The 20,630-nt window shown below is 39.4% G+C and overlaps 2 protein-coding genes across 4 annotated transcripts in view; both read left to right on the top strand.

The window, feature by feature from the left end:
- Positions 1–9,742, top strand: part of LOC311056931 (prolyl 4-hydroxylase subunit alpha-2-like) — a 35,671-nt gene extending 25,929 nt beyond the window's left edge. The window contains exons 9-15 of one of the 3 annotated variants that reach the window (XM_084073783.1): positions 260–330; positions 1,507–1,606; positions 2,622–2,675; positions 3,752–3,811; positions 5,863–5,931; positions 7,170–7,266; positions 9,000–9,742. In XM_084073783.1, the coding sequence (XP_083929909.1) occupies positions 260–330; positions 1,507–1,606; positions 2,622–2,675; positions 3,752–3,811; positions 5,863–5,931; positions 7,170–7,266; positions 9,000–9,070 (522 nt within the window). In that variant the 3' untranslated portion in view covers positions 9,071–9,742. Of the gene's footprint in view, positions 1–259; positions 331–1,506; positions 1,607–2,621; positions 2,676–3,751; positions 3,948–5,862; positions 5,932–7,169; positions 7,267–8,999 lie in introns of those variants that run through there. The other 2 variants (XM_084073782.1, XR_014601932.1) reach the window with 2 other exon arrangements.
- Positions 9,743–11,027: 1,285 nt separating this feature from the next.
- jakmip2 (janus kinase and microtubule interacting protein 2) overlaps positions 11,028–20,630 on the top strand; it is a 43,078-nt gene continuing 33,475 nt past the window's right edge. The window contains exon 1 of the mRNA XM_084073279.1: positions 11,028–11,110. The gene's annotated coding sequence lies outside the window, so the exon portion shown is untranslated. The remainder of the gene's footprint in view (positions 11,111–20,630) is intronic.

Raw genomic sequence — 20,630 nt, forward strand, 5'->3', positions numbered from 1 at the left:
TGAGAGTGTACAAATGGAACAGAATGTGATTTTTGCATCTCAATTCAATTAACACTGAGGATTTTACAGTGTAGACTGAGGTACCAGATATAAACATTGTATCAAATGGGGGCCTGCCTAATGCATATCAAACAGGGGGCCCTTGAAATTAAAAAGGTTGAGAATCACTGTTTTAGAGAGATATGTGTACTTATCAGCAGTTAAACTCAATTGACATTTAATTATTATTTTCCCTCATCATTATCATGTCTCATTCAAGCTTGCCAGAGCCACTGTTCGAGACCCCAAAACAGGAGTTCTGACAACAGCCCCCTACAGAGTTTCAAAAAGGTATTATTATTATTTCTTTATTAATTTAGGTGAACTGTGGATTGCCATGGTCACAAATCCTGTCTGTGTGAGTGTGTTTGGTTGTTTGTTTGTTTGTTTCTTTCAGACATTATTTTTGCTTTATTAGATAGTAAAGTGTAGAGAGACAGGAATGTCAAGAGACACGCGAGACATGTGATGTTAATCCTTTAGTCACGCATAAGTAGAAACATGGACAAATTTAACTTCAACTGAGTGGTTTAGAACACACTGTGCTGGGAAATATTTACTAATGAATGACTGCAGTCAAGAGTGTACTTGTCTGTAGTGTTCATAAGAGACATACTTAATTAAAAAACACACCTGGGAGTACAAACCCTGCCTGTTCCAACATCTCTGTCTCTCCATTACTGAGATATGCCTGATCTGATATGGCCTTGATGATGACCTTGACATTTTAACTTTTTGACCAAAAAGTTCACCTCTTCAGGACAACTTACCGATTCCCTCCAAAGTTAATAATTTGCCCATCCATTCTTGACTTTGGCATCAAATTTGATTGTGACTTTGACCTTTTCAACCCAAAAGTGAGTTATCTCATTGGTGCAGCCTACCGACTCATGCCCACCAATGTCATGAAAATCTTGTGATCCATTCTCTGGTTATTTAGTCAGACACACAGACAGCACCAATTACAATATGGTACATCTGGGTAATAACTGACTTCAAGCCTCATAAGAGCAACGCTTTTCTGTTATTCTTCTACTCCTCATTCATTCAGTTATTTGTATTCAGTTATTATGTTGATTGATATTGTATCCTATATCAGCTATTCATTTACGTGTACCTCTAATGTATTGTTATTGTTATTGGGGATCACCTGAAGAAGACCACAAGGTTGAAACGTTGCTTTGTACCTGCTCTTTTGAATAAAGTCATTGGAGCGTTAAAGTGGGTTCCGAGCCCTTCTCTCTATGATTTTGCTGCCTCTGCAGTTTGTCTCAGCGCCGCATTTGGAGGAGGTAAGGTGTCTTGAACTAAATTAACCTGAATTTCCGTGTGTGTGTGTGTGTGTGTGTGTGTGTGTGTGTGTGTGTGTGTGTGTGTGTGTGTGTGTGTGTGTGTGTGTGTGTGTGTGTGTGTGTGTGTGTGTGTGTGTGTGTGTGTGTGTGTGTGTGTGTGTGTGTGATATACCAGTGCGTGGTTGGAAGGTGAGGATGACCCTGTGATACAAAGAGTTAACCAGAGGATACAAGACATCACAGGCCTTACAGTAGAGACTGCTGAGTTATTACAGGTACAATACATCACATCACATTAGAGACTGTTGAGTTACTACAGGTACATTACATCACAGTATTGACTGTAGAGTTACTGTTATGGGTTATTTTTTAAAATACAAATGAACATGAATCCAACATATTAGAAAATATGTGTAAACAAACAAACATTAGTGATGAAACATTATGATGACTGTCATGCCTGTCATGCCTATAAAGCTATGTATGAAATCTGCATTGCTATTTTATTCAATACTTAGTGTGTGTACCTGCTCCATCTCTCTCTCAGCTTGGCCTGAAAACCCCTGGTATACACCCCTGGTATACACAACAGTATACTATACACCCTCAACAAAGCTTCCATTATGCAGGACAACAGAAATAATGTACATTACATCACAGTTAGCCTCATGAGCCAGTCTCTTGTTAACTCTCATTTCATTTCATTCATCACAGTAGACTCACGTTCATTGGTATTGAGTGATTATATTTAGAGAGATTTTTATAACATGATATTACATTACAATAAGGGCTGAAAGGAGAATGACATGCTACACAGGTCTCCAGCCAGAAGCAAACATGTTCTGGCTTTTTGAATCTTCTTAAAGTCAAAGATCAATGTTGCTGTCTGGTGTGTATACAATAATGTTTTTACACTCAGACTGAAAGCAGCACTGAAGATTTCACGCACATTTTTCCACTTACGCATATTTTGGTCCAAAGACAAAATATGAATTCACTTGTTAACTTTACCATAAGGCATTATAATACTTGAAGCAAAATGTGTCACAGCACCCTTCACAGCTAAATGAAAACAATGTTTTGTAAAACTTACCATAAGGCTACAATTTGCAGCAGTATGCATCTACAGTACTAATTGTTTGTCACCGTTGTATACTCTGTGTGTGTGTGTGTGTGTGTGTGTGTGTGTGAGTGTGTGAGTGTGTGTGTGTGTGTGTGTGTGTGTGTGTGTGTGTGTGTGTGTGTGTGTGTGTGTGTGTGTGTGTGTGTGTGTGTGTGTTTCCTGATCAGGTTGCTAATTACGGAGTTGGAGGACAGTATGAGCCACATTTTGACTTCTCCAGGGTAAGTGCAGTGTGTGTGTTATGTGACGGCCAGTGAGCGAGCATGCACGTGTGCATGCGTGTGCCCTTGCTTACGTGTGTGTAGGTGTGTTTGCATATATCTGTGTGTGCACACATAAGTGTGTGTTCACAGTGTATATCAGCGTTGGGAAAGTTACAAAAAATAAATATAAATAAATTACAACAAAGTGGATTCTGCCAATAACATTACATGATAAAAATGATGAAACACAAACAACTTAATAGCTGCAGCGCCCTCTATCGGTGCAGGGTATGTATTTTTAAAAGTTGAATGCAAGTCTAGAAATCAAATGGTAGAACTGATTTAGAAGCTTAAAAATCTAAGCAGTGTTTATTCATGAATCTTATGGGTTATGGGTATTTAATAAACAGAGTTTGTTAAATATTGTATTACTGGACATAGTAACTTTAATATTACATAGCTTATAATTAAAAGTAATGCATTATATTGCTTGGTTACTCATGAAGATAATATTATTGTATAATGTATTACTTGCAATATGTTACTCCCATCACTGGTATACATGTGTGCGTATACTATAAATCAGTGCCATTGGTTGTTCTCAAAATGACAAATGAGTGAGGTAAGTCTTCAATCGATGGAAATGATATCTTTCCAACTTTACCGTGCTCTGGCATGCTCTCAGTTCTTTTGGTTATGTCCCTCTATTAATGTACTAATCTGGCTGTTGTTTTCTTCAGTCATTGTTGTTTGAAAGTTGCTCTTCAATGCATTATGCAAGTTCTCAAAGAGTTGTAAATCAATTGTCACAATTGATTCATATCCAAAGTGCACAAAGTACCAGCTGACTGGATGATTGATTAAAACCATTATTCAATACTAAACTATTTCAAATTTGATTCATACATTTATTATGTGTTCCTTTTAAGTGAGCATTTTAAGATGTAATCCATCATTTTGACCTTTTTAAAGAAAGGAATCTATTAATGCCATGAATTGATTAATATATTTGATCATTAGTTAGCACCCTTAGTGGTGGGCTCCTTATGTGAGTCTTTGCAGTCATGGGTTAATGTGGTAAACATCTGTTGCAGCGTCCTTTTGACAGCATCCTCAAGGTCGATGGAAATAGACTTGCTACCTTCCTCAATTATGTAAGTATGTGTGTGTGAGTGAGGAGCGTCCTCCTCCCTGTGTTTTTATTCTTGAATTTTATCTTCATAGAAAGATGAGCCTGATGCTTTCAAAAGATTAGGCACTGGAAATCGTGTCGCCACTTTTTTGAACTATGTAAGTATACGTGTCGGGTCGCTGCTATTAGCTGGGTGTGTGAGGTAGCTTGCCCGCTCTGGGGCCATATGTATGAAAGTATGCACAGCATCCACATTAAATGGATGCATACACATTGTTCTGCGCTTCTCCATACAGTAAATGTATGAAAAGACATGTGCACCCGTTGTTCATAGTAAATGATGTCTCATGGTAAATGATGTCATGGCAAAGACATTACTGTGGAATTACGTAACCTTTAAAACGTAACCTTTATAATTGTTAATATGTAATCTCTCTTTGACAGGGTCATTTGTAGGACTGACGGCAGCCAAGGTTCTTGGTTAAAAAATACTACCCCCCACGCTACTTGCCATACCTAAGATGTAACTGTACCATAACCACAAGGGAATACTGAGTAAAAAAACAAGCACATATAACAAACTTGTCATGAGAGAGGATTTGTCTATGTGTGTGGGGATGGCTGATTTATCTGGTTTGCATGGATTTAGCTTGCTGCACAACAAGTGTGTTGTCACACCTAGCTCTGAGTACAATTAGTTATGATGACTCAGGCCAGGTATTTTTAAACCAGCCATCACTCACTCCTCACAATTCTTGTTGCTAAAACACTCCCTGTTAATTACTTGTATACCCCCTTCAGACGATGTCTCAAGTCAGGTTTCCTTTTCATACGTGCCGATATTTGCATAGATTTGTGCTCAGCATCATTTTTATGGATACACACCCTTCATACATATGGCCCGCTGGTGTTCACCACCACACCATTTCATTGGCATAAACTCTGGTTCAATTGTGGACTCGGATTGATTGACGTACTGTATGTAGCTATCTCCTAAGGTTTATCTATAAGCATCAGAGGTTGTAATGGTGGACAAAACGGCTGTGAAGTGAAACACGTTTTTGTCAATCAGTTCCAGTATACATATTGTGGAGAGTCTTTATGAAGCAGACGTATTCCCTTGCTAATGCATGATCATGGAATAGTTTAATCAACCAATGAATGTGTAGTATTGAAGCAGAGTGCTAAATCAACCACACAATCAAAACGTCACATTTGTGTGCCTATAATGTGGTACAGTAGGTACAGTAGTAGTTACTTTAATGACCAAGCACAACAAAGAGACTGGGATAAGGCAGATTTATCTATAGTGACATTCAGAGTTTCACATAAGTACTGCGCTACAATGTGCTGTACAATGATAACATGAAGTCCCAGATACAATCTACTGGCACATTATAAGACATTCTATACACAGTAGTCCACTACATACATCAATCACTCTAGATGTCTCCAAACGTGCATGTTATGAATACTTTTTCTTTCCACTCAACCGATGTACTTGGTTTAGTTTATTTCATTTAGTTTAAGTTCAGTATTATCATAAGTCCACTCTCCCTGCGCACACAATCTCTCTATTTTTATCTAGACTTTATGTAAATGACAGTGTTTGATGTGGATTACTACTGACCATGGGAAGACACCCATTTTGTATAACTGCCCAGAATTTCTGAACCAATAACATAACTTGTTTTGCAAAATGTAGTTATTACATTATTGGCTTGCTGGTTGTTACATTATTGCCTGGCATTTGAATACAACCTTCTCATTGACTCCCGTGGTTTTCACTCAAGTCAATGAAATCACCGACTGATTAATTCTTACAATACAAATGTATCATTCTTATGTCCTTGTGTCTAGGTTTGAGCAACACACATTCGCGTCACTCTCAAAATAATGCTTAAGTTGAATGTTATTTATCATTCATAATGTGCTCTTGATATATTTTAATCTGAACATGTCTACCAAATGGAATCAAATGTGTATTGTCCCAAGCTAGACATGCATGTTTTAAGAGCACATGGAGGTCTAGTGAAGTTTTGTGACCTAGATGTGTGGTCTTCCACATAACAGATGAGCGACGTCGAGGCAGGTGGGGCCACGGTATTCCCTGACTTTGGAGCTTCCATCATGCCTAAAAAGGTAATATGCAACTGTGTGTGGTGTAAGAGAAACCATATCCAAAATGGATCCTGTAAGTGCATGTTGTGGTTGAGCTCACATCACTGCCTACACAGTAAAATCATTAGTGTTAATACAGATCCATTTGGTTACATATGTACACCCTTGGACTTACAAATAGATAAATGAATACTGAGGATTTTACTGTGTAGCATCATTTCAACCATTATGTTGAAATGCAATCTTTGTCAAGGTCGAAACATTCATGCCATAATATTTTTTCTCTCATTAGAGAAAATAATCTTGACTCTTAATCACTTAAAGGTAGGGTAAGTGATATTTTTGGGTTAAAACAAAAAGTATTTTGTTAAAAGGTTAAAGCACTATATTCTGATAGTAATCATTGCTATAGAGTGTTTGTTCAGTAACAGGAGTCTCCCCGTCTCTCCAGCTCTTTAATAAACAGAAAATACATTTGATGGTAGGTGTCAAAATCTCAGCCAATCAGGAGAAAGTATCCATTTTAAGCTTCATTTGTATAGTGTTCCAGTTCCAATTTTGCCTGCTCATTTCTTAGTGTCATCACTTCCAATTTCACTTGTTTAATCTGTATCCTGATTGAGTTCTCTATCCTGATTGGATAAAATTGGAACTGAAACTGAAACAAAAATGCATTTTCTGTTTTATAAAGAGCTGGAGAGACAGGGAGACTCCTTTTACTGAACAAACACTCTAGCAATGAGTACTATCAGAATATAGAGCTACAGTATTTAACACTTATTTTAACCAAAGAAAATCACTTACCCTACCTTTAAGCCCTATATATTGTAGTGTACTTCGTCATATAAAGAATAGCAAAAGATAGCTGATGCCGAGCTTGTAGATTATTCTCGGTATTCGGTATCTTCATTTCAATGTTTTTATACATTTAAAAAATGACTTATTTTCTGTAGGAGACTCAGAGAGTATCCTACTAAGTCTCCTATTGACCGATGTAATTGATCGAAAATAAGTAATTTTTTGGGTGAACTACTCCTTTTAAAGTTGATATAGGTTTAGCCCCTCCCACTAACTTCAACAGCATTTTGAGATTTTAGGATTTTTTTCTTTTGGTCTTTATATCATTCTGATGCTTACGTATTTCTAGCACAGTGTGAAATCCTTTTGTACACATGGTGCTCTCATCCATATCGTATTTGACCTGGCTCATGTTGGGGTTTTCTCATGTGTTTAGTGTGTTTGTGTCGTTCTCTCCACAGGGGACTGCAGTGTTCTGGTACAATCTGTTCAAGAGTGGTGAGGGAGATTACAGAACCAGACATGCAGCCTGTCCTGTGCTAGTTGGGAGCAAATGGGGTGAGTCAAATATAAGAAGTTTGAACTTTAAGCACTTTTGCTTAATTTTGATTACTGGGACATTTACTCAGGCTATTGCCATTACACATTCAGCTGTCATCATTAGATCTTAGTTCCTATCCCGAGGCCAGAAGACCTCTGAACTCAAGCAAGTGATATAGACTGTAACAGGACAAGTAAGACGCGCGAACGCTGGAAGCGAACGCAGCTCGAAATATGTTGCAGGTGTGTGCATTTTAATCAGAGCATTGTCTACATTCCTGCGTTCTTCATGGCCACACTGTAGTGTGTGTGTGTGTGTGTGTGTGTGTGTGTGTGTGTGTGTGTGTGTGTGTGTGTGTGTGTGTGTGTGTGTGTGTGTGTGTGTGAAACCCTGCTCGGCACTCTGGCGCACTCTGGAGGCTGCACACAGGCAGTGCACGCACACAGACAGACACACACACACACACACACACACAAGCCGAGCAGGATTTCATAGTAAGCTCCACTTGGGCGGAGGCGCGCCTTCGGCGCGCCTCCTTCCGCGTTCGCAAATACAGGTTACAGATGTACTGATTGTTTTCAGTTCTCTAATGCCACCGCAGCCACTCATGTGACTGTGCTATTTATATAAATAGCTATAGACTACGCAGGATCACAGTGTTAGACAATCTATGTAGTTGCTAGCACACTTTTTAAAGGTTTCATGACATCGCATTTATTTTTTATTTTTTTCTGACCTCAATCACACCTCAATCACAACCAAAAAACAGAACTTTGAACATTCAGTGGATTTTCTGTGGTCTGGTGTTTTCCGAATAACTAGGCTCCGAAAAGTGCTGTGATTGGCCTGTGAACTTTGACGTCACAGTCCCTTAATCCCGCCCCTTCTCCTCCCCTCTCCTTCTCCTTTGGGGGGGCGGAGCAGAGGCGATGATTGACAGGAAAAATCCCTCAACAGAGTCACCCGCAGGCAAATAGGTTTTCTTTAATTGCAGCTGAAAAGGCCTCAGAACACAGAGAGAAATAAACCTGCCATGGCTTACTGGGGTGGATTTTCAGTTAAAACCATTTTTTCGTGCCACAAATCGAAAGCCCATACATTTTTCCGATACAGATTTCCAAAAATATTTATATTCATTATTATAAGCCTGGAACCAAGCCATCCAGGCTCCTGGTGAATCATGACCATAAAACATTTGATTCTGTGAAAAACAATATTTGAAAACTGCAAATCAAAGGGTATTTATTATAATTACATTTGATCTTCTACCCAGATTCAGAATCAAATGTTTTATGGTCATGATAGTCTAAGATCCACGGGCAGGGCATTCCAGAGTTTAGGTGCCCGGTCCCCCCGGATGACAATGTAACTGGGAGCCTGTCCTTACAGGACTTTAAACGTGATCAATAAAATCTTAAAATCTATTCTGTAGCTCACAGGCAGCCAGTGTTGAGCAGCCAGGATGGGTGTAATATAGTCACGTGTCTTTGTGTTAATTAATAGTCTGGCGGTTAAGGCGCATACCACATAGGCTCTGATACAGCCTGACAGCAAGTCGCAGGTTTGATTCCCTAGCCGGATGTCCTTTGCTGCATGTCACTCCCTGTCTCTCTCTCCCTGTTAACTGTCTCTCTCTACTGTGAACTACCTTTAAAGCAGAAAAAAAGAATAATGGGATTTTGGTACAATCATCAACGTTTCCTTTCTGATGTTTCTTTCTAATTCTTAATCTTTACTTCTTCTCTGTCAGTGTCAAACAAGTGGATTCACGAGAGAGGACAGGAGTTCTTGAGACCCTGTGGGCTGACAGAAGTCGCCTGAGATTGGCCTCCTATGTCTGGAACGCACTCACATACACTTACACACTAGCAATCAGTAATGCCTTACACTACATGTCTTCGCACGGCACACACTCTGGCATGAAAGAACTAAGCATGAAAGCAAACTGTGATCAAACGATGACCTGTGCCTTAGCATTTACAGTTGAAAGATCTGACATTTTTGCTGTGCTAAAGATAAGACAAGATAAGGCTTTTTATCTTTATTGATCCCCAGAGGTAAATTCAGGTATCGTGATGGTCATGAGATGAAGTAAGAAGTTGCCTTCATGGCACTGGTGAATGTCTGTTTCTGACCAATGAGCAGTCTCAATTTATTTGAAACAAGTGAAATTCAAGTAGTACATTTTGTACTTTTATTTTTTCATCGCCAAAGAGAGGACAAGGATTTTTTGGAGATACTTTGTACTGAATCTTTCTATTGTGATAAATGTCATTACTTTGTCTTGTCTTAAATCTCAAAATGTTCTGTTTGTCTTTTTTTGTTTTGGTTTTTATACTGACCACCAGTCTACTATTGAAACATTTCATCCAAATTCATCAATTTATTTTATTTATATAGTATGTTTAAATTATTACACTGTTTTACCCATGTTACAATGATGGCAAATGAGGAACTCAATACATGTATTAAAAGTATTTTAATTTTGCCAATTTTCTCTTAAGTCTCCACAATTTCTTATTGGATCTTTCTGTTAATAACCAGAATATATCCTCATACTGCTCATAATTATTTTTGACATCCTTGAAGGTTTGTTAAGCATCTCGGACTGCTATTTAGTAATTGAATCTTCTAATGTTCTCCCTCCTTGTAACTGGTACACAAAACATGTCACGTTTGTATACTGTATTGTCAGGCCCTTTGAATAAGGGAAGTGCTTAGCATTATGTGTAATAGTAGCCTATAGTCAAATCAGTTACATTTATTGTCTTAATAGGACAATTCAATATCCAACGATTTCATCTGATGCGAACAATGAAAATTAAATCTATTAGCTCAATGGTAAAACTTTCAGCACTTGCGCAGGAAACCGGGTTCAAATCTGGGGTAGAACAGGAAAGTTACATCATGCTGCTTTAAAGTTGCAATCTGTAAGCCTAACTTTCATCTTGTCCTACCTGGCAGATTTGAACCCAGAAGCCCAAATTTCTAAGCTCAGTCAATAGGCAATTGATTGATTGAATACTTTATTAACAGTTTGCAAAGACAACCACAGGGAAGTTGTTTTGTTTTTTATTCTGTCAATGACTCAATGAACCACTCAAATCCTATTTTATACTTCATCGCACAATGGTGTTGTTGTGTGCAAAAATAGTTAAATTAGCTCAAGCTTGCGACACATTAGTCTCGAGCCTGTGACTGTTGACTCACAATTTTCAAATGCTATTCGGAGATTATAAGGCTGTGCGAGACTATGAGCTTGTAGACCTGCTATTTCAACCATATTTAAAAGTGAAAGGTGAATTTGTTTAAACTGTTCATTTAATGACATGGCCAAAATAGTGATCGATTTAGGCTACTAATCGACTATTCTAATTATTGATATATTGTATTAACCCATTAAAACCGGGAATGCATCTGTGCCAGTTTAGATATTAGTGTTTGCTATTCAAAAATAGCAGATCTACAAGTTCACATTATGTAACGAAGAGCTTGTACATCTGCTATTTTTGAACTTTTTCGAAAAATCTTGAAAGTGTTGAGAACTAGGCCTACTGATTTAGAAGGCATTAGTAGAATCGGCCTCAGGTCTTTATTTAACACAGCCTTCCTATACATACATGGTTAAAATAACATTTCATTCATTAAAATAAATGCCGGATTGCGGCTTTATAGCTTTAAAACGAACAGGCTTTTCCAGTGGAGGAGGGGCGGGGTCTGGCAGCATCATCAGCGTTCATCACTGCTTCATTGTACGGCTGCTGATGCTGAGGATCCTGCCGGTCGGACTGTAAACCATGCCATGGTGGACACGACGCTTCTGCTCATATTAGACACCCGGACACTGCGATCGATTACACGGTAAGACGCCTGCGGGTTTACTAATCATCATTGTTAATATTGTGTCAATTATATATTTAATCGGGCGAGATCCTAACAGAGAAGAAGGAGAAGGAGGAGGGGGAGGAGGATGAGGAGGAGGAACGGTGGGCCTCGATCTTCGTTTTGTCAGGTTGATGATCTCACGGAGGAATGGATACAATGTAGCGGACATTATGTAGCTACATTGTAGCGGGCCTGTTTATTGATCTCATTACCCCTGTGTTGACATCGTTGCAAGTTGCAACAGTGTTGCAACGTTGTCATCGTATAAAGATCACGTAAATAGCACTACTATTGCTTGGTTTAACATGGGCGTGTAGCATCATCAGCTATAGCAGCTGGTTCCCAAACCTTTTAGCTCGAGACCCAAAAGAGAAATTTGATGTCTCCCCACTAGGACCCAAGCTAGTGAAAATAGCAGATTTACAAGCTGTTGTGAGCAGTACATCGGCTATTGTCACTACTTCCTAAATATTTGTTTTCTAATTTATGGAATTTCTTTGTTTGTTTTCTTAATTAATTCATGGAATTCTTTTTGGAAAAAAAAAATCCATTTTTTATTTATTTTATTTTTTAATGTTTTGAAATAATAAGAATTAAAAACAAAAAATAAAGGGATATTTACTTGTGACCCATAAAAATGTGTCCGCGTCCCACAAATGGGTCCCGACCCAGTGTTTGGGAAACAGTGAGCTGTAGCATGTCTGTCTATTGGAGCTACAGTATAAGAGGCTGATGTTGGCCTGCATCGGGTACGCTGCATAGAGAGACCATGAAAGATGACGAGGAGGTCCATGGAGGATGCTGCTGCTTCCCTCCATCCGTCTGTGGGATAGAACTGGGTTTGTCATCCGGGGGTCCATTTTAAACGATGGATGGATGTGCACGGATGCATCGACATTGATTGGTCTCTGTGTGTGTAGCCTATAGCCTATTTTCCATAACTCGTTCCCTTTGTGGCGTGTGCACATTCTGCACCGAAAGTGCAGAATGTGCACAGGTTTCCAGTTGTTGATGCATTGTGTGCCTGAGGTTATAGCAGCCATATGCTGCATTGCTTTCTATAACATGCAGTATATGCCTCTGTGTTGATCTGCCTAATTATTAGGCCTGTGTTAAGTGATCTACTGTAGGGATAGAATTAGCCTTAGACATCTATGATAGTCTTGATCCAAGCCTTGGATAGAATAAAGCTCTAATGATGGGTCACAATTCTGTGTGTGTGTGTGTGTGTGTGTGTGTGTGTGTGTGTGTGTGTGTGTGTGTGCGTGTGCGTGTGTGTGTGAGGCCAACATATTACTCATAAGTCACCACTAGCCCACATTGATTATGTCTGTACATTGCTCATTTAGGCCTACATCTGCCATAGGGGTCTCCACGCTGGCCCAGTTTCCCCACACACCATGCCTGCTCCAGGGCATTATTCGTGATGCCATTGGTTTTTGGATCAGTACTGTATGGTTAATCTCTACAAGTTAATAGTTTATAGATCGAATGCCAAATACAATCCTTTCCGCTTTCCACACTCCACACTCCACACACCAGCAGAGCAACATGTCTGCTCCAGCCATGCTTCTGATTCTAATGCAAGATGGAGGCAAGACGACAATGCATGGAGTGCAGTGGTTCTCAAACTTTGTTCATGTCAAGGACTCCCAAATTAATTTGGCCATGGACCCCCACCTGAAAAGAGTTTGTGCCAGGGAACCCCATATGAAAAGATTCGTGTTAAAAGAAAATCAAAATTTTTCAATCTAATGTGTCAAATCTTTTCAAGATTTTTCAAAAATAGAAGATCTACAAGCTCACAACGTGTTTTTTTTATATTGAAGTATAAATCAGGGTCAAAGTGGTTAAACTAATTGTGATGCTAATTTAACACATTTTGCTGGATTCCACTTTAAGAACCACTGGCATAGAGTACCATGTGATCAGAAAGCACAGACGTCTGTGTGTTCGTGTTGGGGTCATTATTTACATATGAAAGGAAAATATGATAGGGAAAATGCATCCACAACATGCTGATCTTTTTCTTACACTGTCTTATGGGAAAGTCCTGGATACAGTAGCAAGGCATTATGACTCATCCATGGTCTGTCTCCATGTGTCTCAGCATCTAACAATGTCAAATGAATTATATTGCAATGTATCATTTAGGGCTTTGGGTATTGTTAGAATGGCTTAAGCCTTTAATGTATGAGATCAGTGATTGGGTTACTGGTGGTGAGTGGCCTGCTTTGGTGTTCCAAATGCAAGCCATGATGGGCCTATTTCATATCGACTAGCCTACCAACTGCTGTGATCCATTGCACTCCATCTGAGACTGCTATTATGGAAAAATTTCACATTCAACTCGCAGCCGTCTCTTTGTCAATAATGCCATCCCTTTGTTCGCACATCAATGAAAAGTATGCAGTAAGTCTGCAATTTGAGCCTGCTGTGTTAGAAAAGATGTAGGCCTAAAGAAGGTGCAGTGAGTACTAGCTCAAAATCAACTAATTCATATTACAGACTTCTACTTTGGAAATGATTATTGTATGCTTATGGCATCTAACCATTAATGTATCTCTAGATATTATGTTATAATCCCAGTTACAGCACAATAAATTCAAACTTAAACCACGCTGAGTCACTTTTTGGCCACATTTAATGTCTTCATGCATCTCTGCTTATTCTCTGCGATGCCATTTTGCACTCAGTCAGATGGATTGGTAGTGATTTGTTTTCTTGGCCTATAGCAAGGCAGCAGACATAATCCCAGATGAAAACATTGAGGATGGTGGTGCTTTACTTAAGCAGCCTGATTAATAATGCCATCAAACAGCTAGTGTCACAACCAGATTCATTAGACTTAAGTTGCTCTTTGGCTTCTGCCTTATGTAACCAGGACTGTCATTTGAAAACGGTCCAGACTTGTAAGTTGTGTCTTAAAACAAAGGATTAAGCAGACAGTGGTAAGCAGTGTGGAGCACTTGGATGTCTTATCACTGCCTGGCTTGTCTAGGCAAGGCAACGAAAGGCAAAGCAACTTTATTTGTATATCGCATTAAATCAAGGCAACAAAACAATAAAACAAAAGTTAAAATAAAATGGAAAATAAGAGAATAAAATAACCGTGCATAAGACAATATAAACAACCTCAGTTAAAGGAAGTAGTTAACAGAAAGGTCTTCAGCTTTGATTTATAATAACTAAGAGTTTTAGCAGACATGCAGTTTATTGGGAGTTTGTACCTGATATGTAGTGCATAAAAACGGAACGCTTGGCATTACTGATTCCAGGTTAAAAAAGCTGACCTGTCCCAGATGAGCTGAGAGGCCTGGATAGTTCATGAAGTAGCACAAGATCAGAAATGTATTTTGGCCCTAAACCATTCAGTGCTTTATAAACCAACAGTAGTGTTTTGAAATACATTTTTTGACAGGCAGGGTTGTTGTCTATGGTGTTATACTGCTATTGTTTATGGTTGGAAATGGGAAGACATGTGGGAAATGTGTTATTACAGGCCTCCGTGTGTTCGAGCTGCCAAGGCCGGAAACACACCCATCACCTGTGGTCAAGGGTGGGTTTTGTAGTTAAATTTACTAGCACCAGAAACAACTTGATCCTTTTGATTTTATAGGTTTAACCTACTACCATAAATGTATCAGTACGCTGACTGATCTAAAAGCATACCATGCCAAAAATCTAACTTTAAAACGTTTTTAATAGCATGCAATCTTGTAAAAGTGATGATAGTGTTGGCATGTTTATGGGTCCTCAAATGATGGGAAGCTCTGAGCTAAAAAAATGATCCCCAGAAGATGAGTTCAGACTTGAAATTCGGAGTTGGAAGAGCTTTCTTGTGCATTCTAGTACCTCAACTCACTAAAAGTCAGAGGAAATTTCCGGTTTCCGACTTGCCTGGAACCGTGGAACGTACCATTTGCTATGGACTGGATTTTTGCTTTACATGTGAAAGGGCAAATATTGCATGGTGGTCTAAATAGTTATCAGTGCCAGTGCTGCAGGCCAAGCACATAATAATTGTCAAGGATCAGCTGCATGTGCTTCTCCAAAGATTAGCCACAGCAACTCACATCCAGTCAAAGTTGCACTTCACTATGCATCTTTACATTAGCCTTTCTAATGCATGGTGGTAATGGGATCACATTTTGTGACAGTTGAGCCCACCTTTTATTAATTTGAATTGACATTTGGCATGCCTTGTTTAGAGTTTCTGGCAAGTGCTGTAGTCTACACAAAATGTGATTATCATTGTGTAAACCACTTTGAGTTATATTTCGTTATCTGATAAGTAATGCCAACATTCATTGGTCTACACCAGCAGACCAAGTACATAGCTACTTTTCTTATAAATAACACTAACACAAGTACCATTAAACATCAATAAACCATCAAGCACCATTTCCTCAGCGCTCAGTGCTCTCGGTGCCTGCCATCACTCCCAATCGGTAGTTTTCCATTAGGTCCAGTTGGCTGGTCAGAGAAGCAGGCAGACACTGACATTCCGGTTTCAAGTCTCGGCTCGGTGGGCTGGCATCTTACCGGAATCCGTCTGGACGGTCCAGCTGCAACACTGCTGGATTTGTATGTCTCAGTGGAGACGAAAGTGGGTCATGGTGCCAGTGTGCTTTGTGATGTGGTATTAAATGCACTACACACACTAAGAGTTACATACACCAACACACTGCACACACATGCGCGCACACACATACGCACACACGCTTGGGTCTGAGCAGAGAGAGGAAATGGACCATTCAACTCCCTGACGGCGGTCAGGGAGATTATCCCTTTTCTTACTCTCTGTTTAGCGTTTCTCTCTTATTAGTCCATGCCGCTCTGTCAGTCAATACACAGAGGAAACATAACAACAATGAAGTAGGCTAAACTCATTTATGTCATGTAAGCTACAGTATAACATTTACACATAAAAAAAACATTAATTTAATTTATTTTTGTATCCTTCTTTATTCATCCATGCAAAGATTGTCTGCACCGCTCTCCCTGTCTTGTGCAAACCATGTCCACTTATGACCAATGAGAGCTTATAGGCTTGCCTTGCAGTACGGAAGTAATTGGTGAGAGCTGAGAGAAAGTATTACTCTGGTGCCCTTATTTTGCAACCATTTGCTGGGATTTGAACTATGACCTGTCTGGTCACATGCCCACTCCATTAATCTTTAGGCATAAAAACATTTTTTAAATTGTTATTACCGATTCAAAATGATGCAGCGCCCACTACTATTGTTCCTGTTGCATGCGTTCTGTGTAGCTCAGGAAATTACTGTCAGTGTGTTTGAGGTGTTCTATTCTGGATTCAAATCCAGAGCAGAATAAGAATCATTCATTTTATTAGTAAATGAACAAAAACATTTATAACCTCCACATTTTTCTGCAACTCATTTGAAACTGTTGAATGCACTCGAAAGCCATTAATTGCCAGTGTTGCCATTGTTGTCATTTCTATTCTATTATAAGGTTAAAATGCTACTGCTACAGTGTGACTGGTAATTTATGCCCTTGGCCTGAACCCTGCTGGCTGATTCTTGGAGTAGCAAACTGCTTTTGCATGACCCAAAATTCAAGACAAGGAACATAACTCTTTTCTCTGTAAGGTTTCTTAGGGAATGATCCTCATTTCAGATAGCGCTACTGTACACTGTATCGTCTTGTGCCAGAAGCTGTCCTAAGTGTTCAGTTGCTTTTTCTGCTGTGATTTCTTTAAGTAGGCTGCTCCTCCTCATTCATTGCCTTTTTTCTGGCTTTATTGATGTTGCAAGAGGTAATTTGAAGATTGATGTTCACTCCCTTTGTACAGTAGAAGCAGGTTAAGTAGCACTCTGTCTGTGTGAGACCCCTGACATTTATAATGCCTTATGCCGCTTTCATTGAATTGACAGGAGTCATGTATTTCTCTGCAATCTTTTTTGTGATTTGAAAGAGCAGTTTCAAACTAAGGCTGAGGATTATTTTTGTTTGCACATTCATACCCATCACAGCTTATGTTGACATCTTTGCATATACTTCTGGATTCTCATTTTGGTTGGTATGTTCTGATAATAATTCTTAACCTTATGCCTAAACCTGCTGAAATAAATAATTGTCATTGTGACAATGAAAGTGCAGCCACCATAATATGTAACAATATGTCACGCTACCTTTGTGGATACATCCGGTGCGTTGTCTCAGAAGCCCCCTGTGGGATTATTCCCATTGCCTTCCAAATATGGAATATGATATTATGGGGGGGGTGTGGGGGGGTGGAGGTGTGGCTGCAGTTTGGGTGACTTACTGAGCACATACTGTAGATTTGTGTGTGTGTGTGTGTGTGTGTGTGTGTGTGTGTGTGTGTGTGTGTGTGTGTGTGTGTGTGTGTGTGTGTGTGTGTGTGTGTGTGTGTGTGTGTGTGTGTGTGTGTGTGTGTGTGTGTGTGTGTGTGTGTGTGTGTGTGTGTGTGTCTGCCTGTCTGTCTGTCTGTCTGTCTGTCTGTCTGTCTGTCTGTCTGTCTGTCTGTTTTGGGGGTCAGTGAAATACTGTTTCATTATGCATAAGAGACATATAACTACTAAATAAATGAAATAAGTGTTTTAATGTAATTTATTTTAATTTATGAGAATCAATCCAATTGTGAATTGAAATGAAATCATTGTTTTCATTTCCAGCCAGTGTTAACTTTCACAACAAGTATCCTGAAGTTCAACATTGATTTTCAGATAGATTTCTTTCTATGGCCAGTGACATTTTGTCACTCTGTTCATCATGTTGCACTGCACTGTAAGCTATTGAGCGAGAAATGTATCGCACTATATTGGGGAGAAAATGGGGGGTAAAAGAGATATTACCATTGCAACCAGTACAGTAGACATAAAGAAATAAGGATACATTTTGTAATCCCACATGATGCAATGTAATGATTGACAATGCCTAATGTCAGAGGAAGAGATGGCGTGATGAACAATACATATTTTTTTCCGACATGGCGTGTGCTGTCTGATGGTCTTTCAGGCATTCTGCCAACTACTATGTTGCATTATATTGAAAGGCACTGTAGAATACTCTGTAATTAGCCTATTCTCTTGGGTACAGGAGTTCATATGAACATCATGGCTGTAAGGAAAATTCTGCTGTTCTTGCAAATTGTAAATTATCTTCGACATTTTAATCCCCACTCATAGCAGCACACCCCCATGCACAGTGTAATGTAATGTGATAAATAAGTGGCCGAAAAACTGAAGGAGCCCATGTAATCTACTGGGGGATAATATGGATACATGAAGTCATCAAAGTCAGGCCTTCTGTTGTATGCAGTGAATGGTGAGAATTGATAACCCCCTAAAGCAACGTATTCTCACTTCCAAGACGTCAAACGGTTTACTGTTTGGGACGGATTTGACCAAACATCAAACGTTTGACTTTAAGGGGGTACCCTCGACGGCACATGTTGACTAGGGGCTCGGGGGATATGAGTTAGGATTCTGTCCCTGTCGGCTGAAGCGGACTTCGCAACGCTCGGCACGGACAGAAGTCCGCTTCTGTCACGTCGTTTTAACTGTCTAAATCTTTGACAGTTTTTCATCTTTTTCTTTGTTTTGTAAAAAGGTAGGCGTAATAAGCTATGGCTTCAGCCTATACCTTTCTGGTCAGAAATGTGGTTATTGTTTTCTTTATAATTTGTTTTTGTATTACCTATGAAATTTTAACCATGTTACCACAAATTGACTGAAATAAACTAAACTACATTTTTACGCCTTGGGTTTGAGAACGGCTCTTCCGCATTCCTGGTGTGCTGAAGTGCCCGGGACGGCACCGTTTCACGTTTGCAAACATTTGTCCCAAGAAGTCACAATATGCATTTTGGGGAGTGAGAGTGTGTTGCCTAAAGCAGCATCATTTAGAACTTATTTCTCCAAGTAATAAAACTACATTATACAAATTGTTAAAAGTTAATTAAAAAGTTGGCTACATGCCATGTTGTTATTTGACAAATGCACTTCAAACTGATAATTCTTACCTTGCTCTCTTGTAAGTTGCTTTGGGTACGTGTGTCTGTTAATGTCTAAATTGTTATTGTTCTAATGTAATATTGGGCGATAGAGTGATGTACTCAACCATCAACGATAGTTGGCATGGCAACTTGGCATACATCCCAATGTCGATCCTGAACAGTCCTTGACCCTGGATGTGCAGGAAATCACTGATGCTAAGTTGATTTATCTTTGCGAATTTGCGACAATGTCAGTTTGTTGCAAAGTCTCAAACTATTTATGATGGTTAAAATACTTTGCTTTATTGTATACAACTGACGATGTGAATAGTTTCATTTAGCCTGTGTGATTATTTTTTTAGGAAGGTAGTTTTGTTCCTTGAATTTAACTTGCAGGCAGCCTTTCACAACAAGGGAGTATCATTTGCTTTACAATCTCATTCAGGGAACAAAAGTACTGTACCTACAGCATGCGTGTTTGAAAACAGCGACCATAGTCCATAGCGAACATTTGCTGTAATGTACAGTATTCCAATGTGATCGCCAACATCATGGTATAGGCTACACTGTTTAACGACATGTCTACTGTAGCATAAAAAATAAGAACAGAATCCATCAGAATACTTTTACAACTGTAGTTCATTGCATGTAGCCTCTGATAGGCTTAACTGTTGCTACAACTTGGGATTGAAACTAGTTCATGTTCTTGAAACGGGCTCAAATGTCTGCTCTGTTCCTGTGATCTCAGCGTGCTTTGCGTACATTTAGTCCCCTTCCCCTTCCCTCGGTAATGAGCTTTCCGTATCGTGCAGTCACAGTGCCATACAAGCCCAGAACCCAGACCCCAAGCCTTCACAGCCATACATCCGCTATGTGGCTCCATTTGGATTAATAACAGCCAGGGGGACAGACTCTCAGGGGCGTGTTTGTGTGTGTGTGTGTGTGTGTGTGTGTGTGTGTGTGTGTGTGTGTGTGTGTGTGTGTGTGTGTGTGTGTGTGTGTGTGTGTGTGTGCGTGTGCGTGTGCGTGTGTGCGCTTGTCTGTGTACTGTATGTATGAGAGAGATACAGAAAGAAAGGATGTTGGTCATTCTCTCTCTGCATGGTACACACTATCAGATTAGCTTGTAGCTCTGTATGTGTATTGTCCAGTTTCACATGGACATACTGCTAACATACACAAATTCAATAGGTTCATGCTATTATTAAATGCAACAAGCCCTAATGAACTCTTCCATTATATAACTACAGTACCAAAGCCAGACATTTCTGGGCTGCAATGCATGGATCATACATGGATGAGTAAGTCAATGATTGTCTCTGATTGTCTGCGTATTCTCATTATATTCTAACAGTAGATCAGTATGTCACTTTTATTGTTTAGCCTCAGTGGCAGTATGGTAGCATGGTGCATTATGTATATACCTTACATACATTATGTACTAGCAGTGTGGTACCATGGTGCATTATGAATTCATTATCATTAGTTGAGTTGGATTCAATAAGCATTGTC

Source organism: Gymnoscopelus microlampas (assembly GCF_963454915.1).
Source record: "Gymnoscopelus microlampas genome assembly, chromosome: 12".
Classification (NCBI taxonomy): Eukaryota; Metazoa; Chordata; class Actinopteri; order Myctophiformes; family Myctophidae; genus Gymnoscopelus; species Gymnoscopelus microlampas.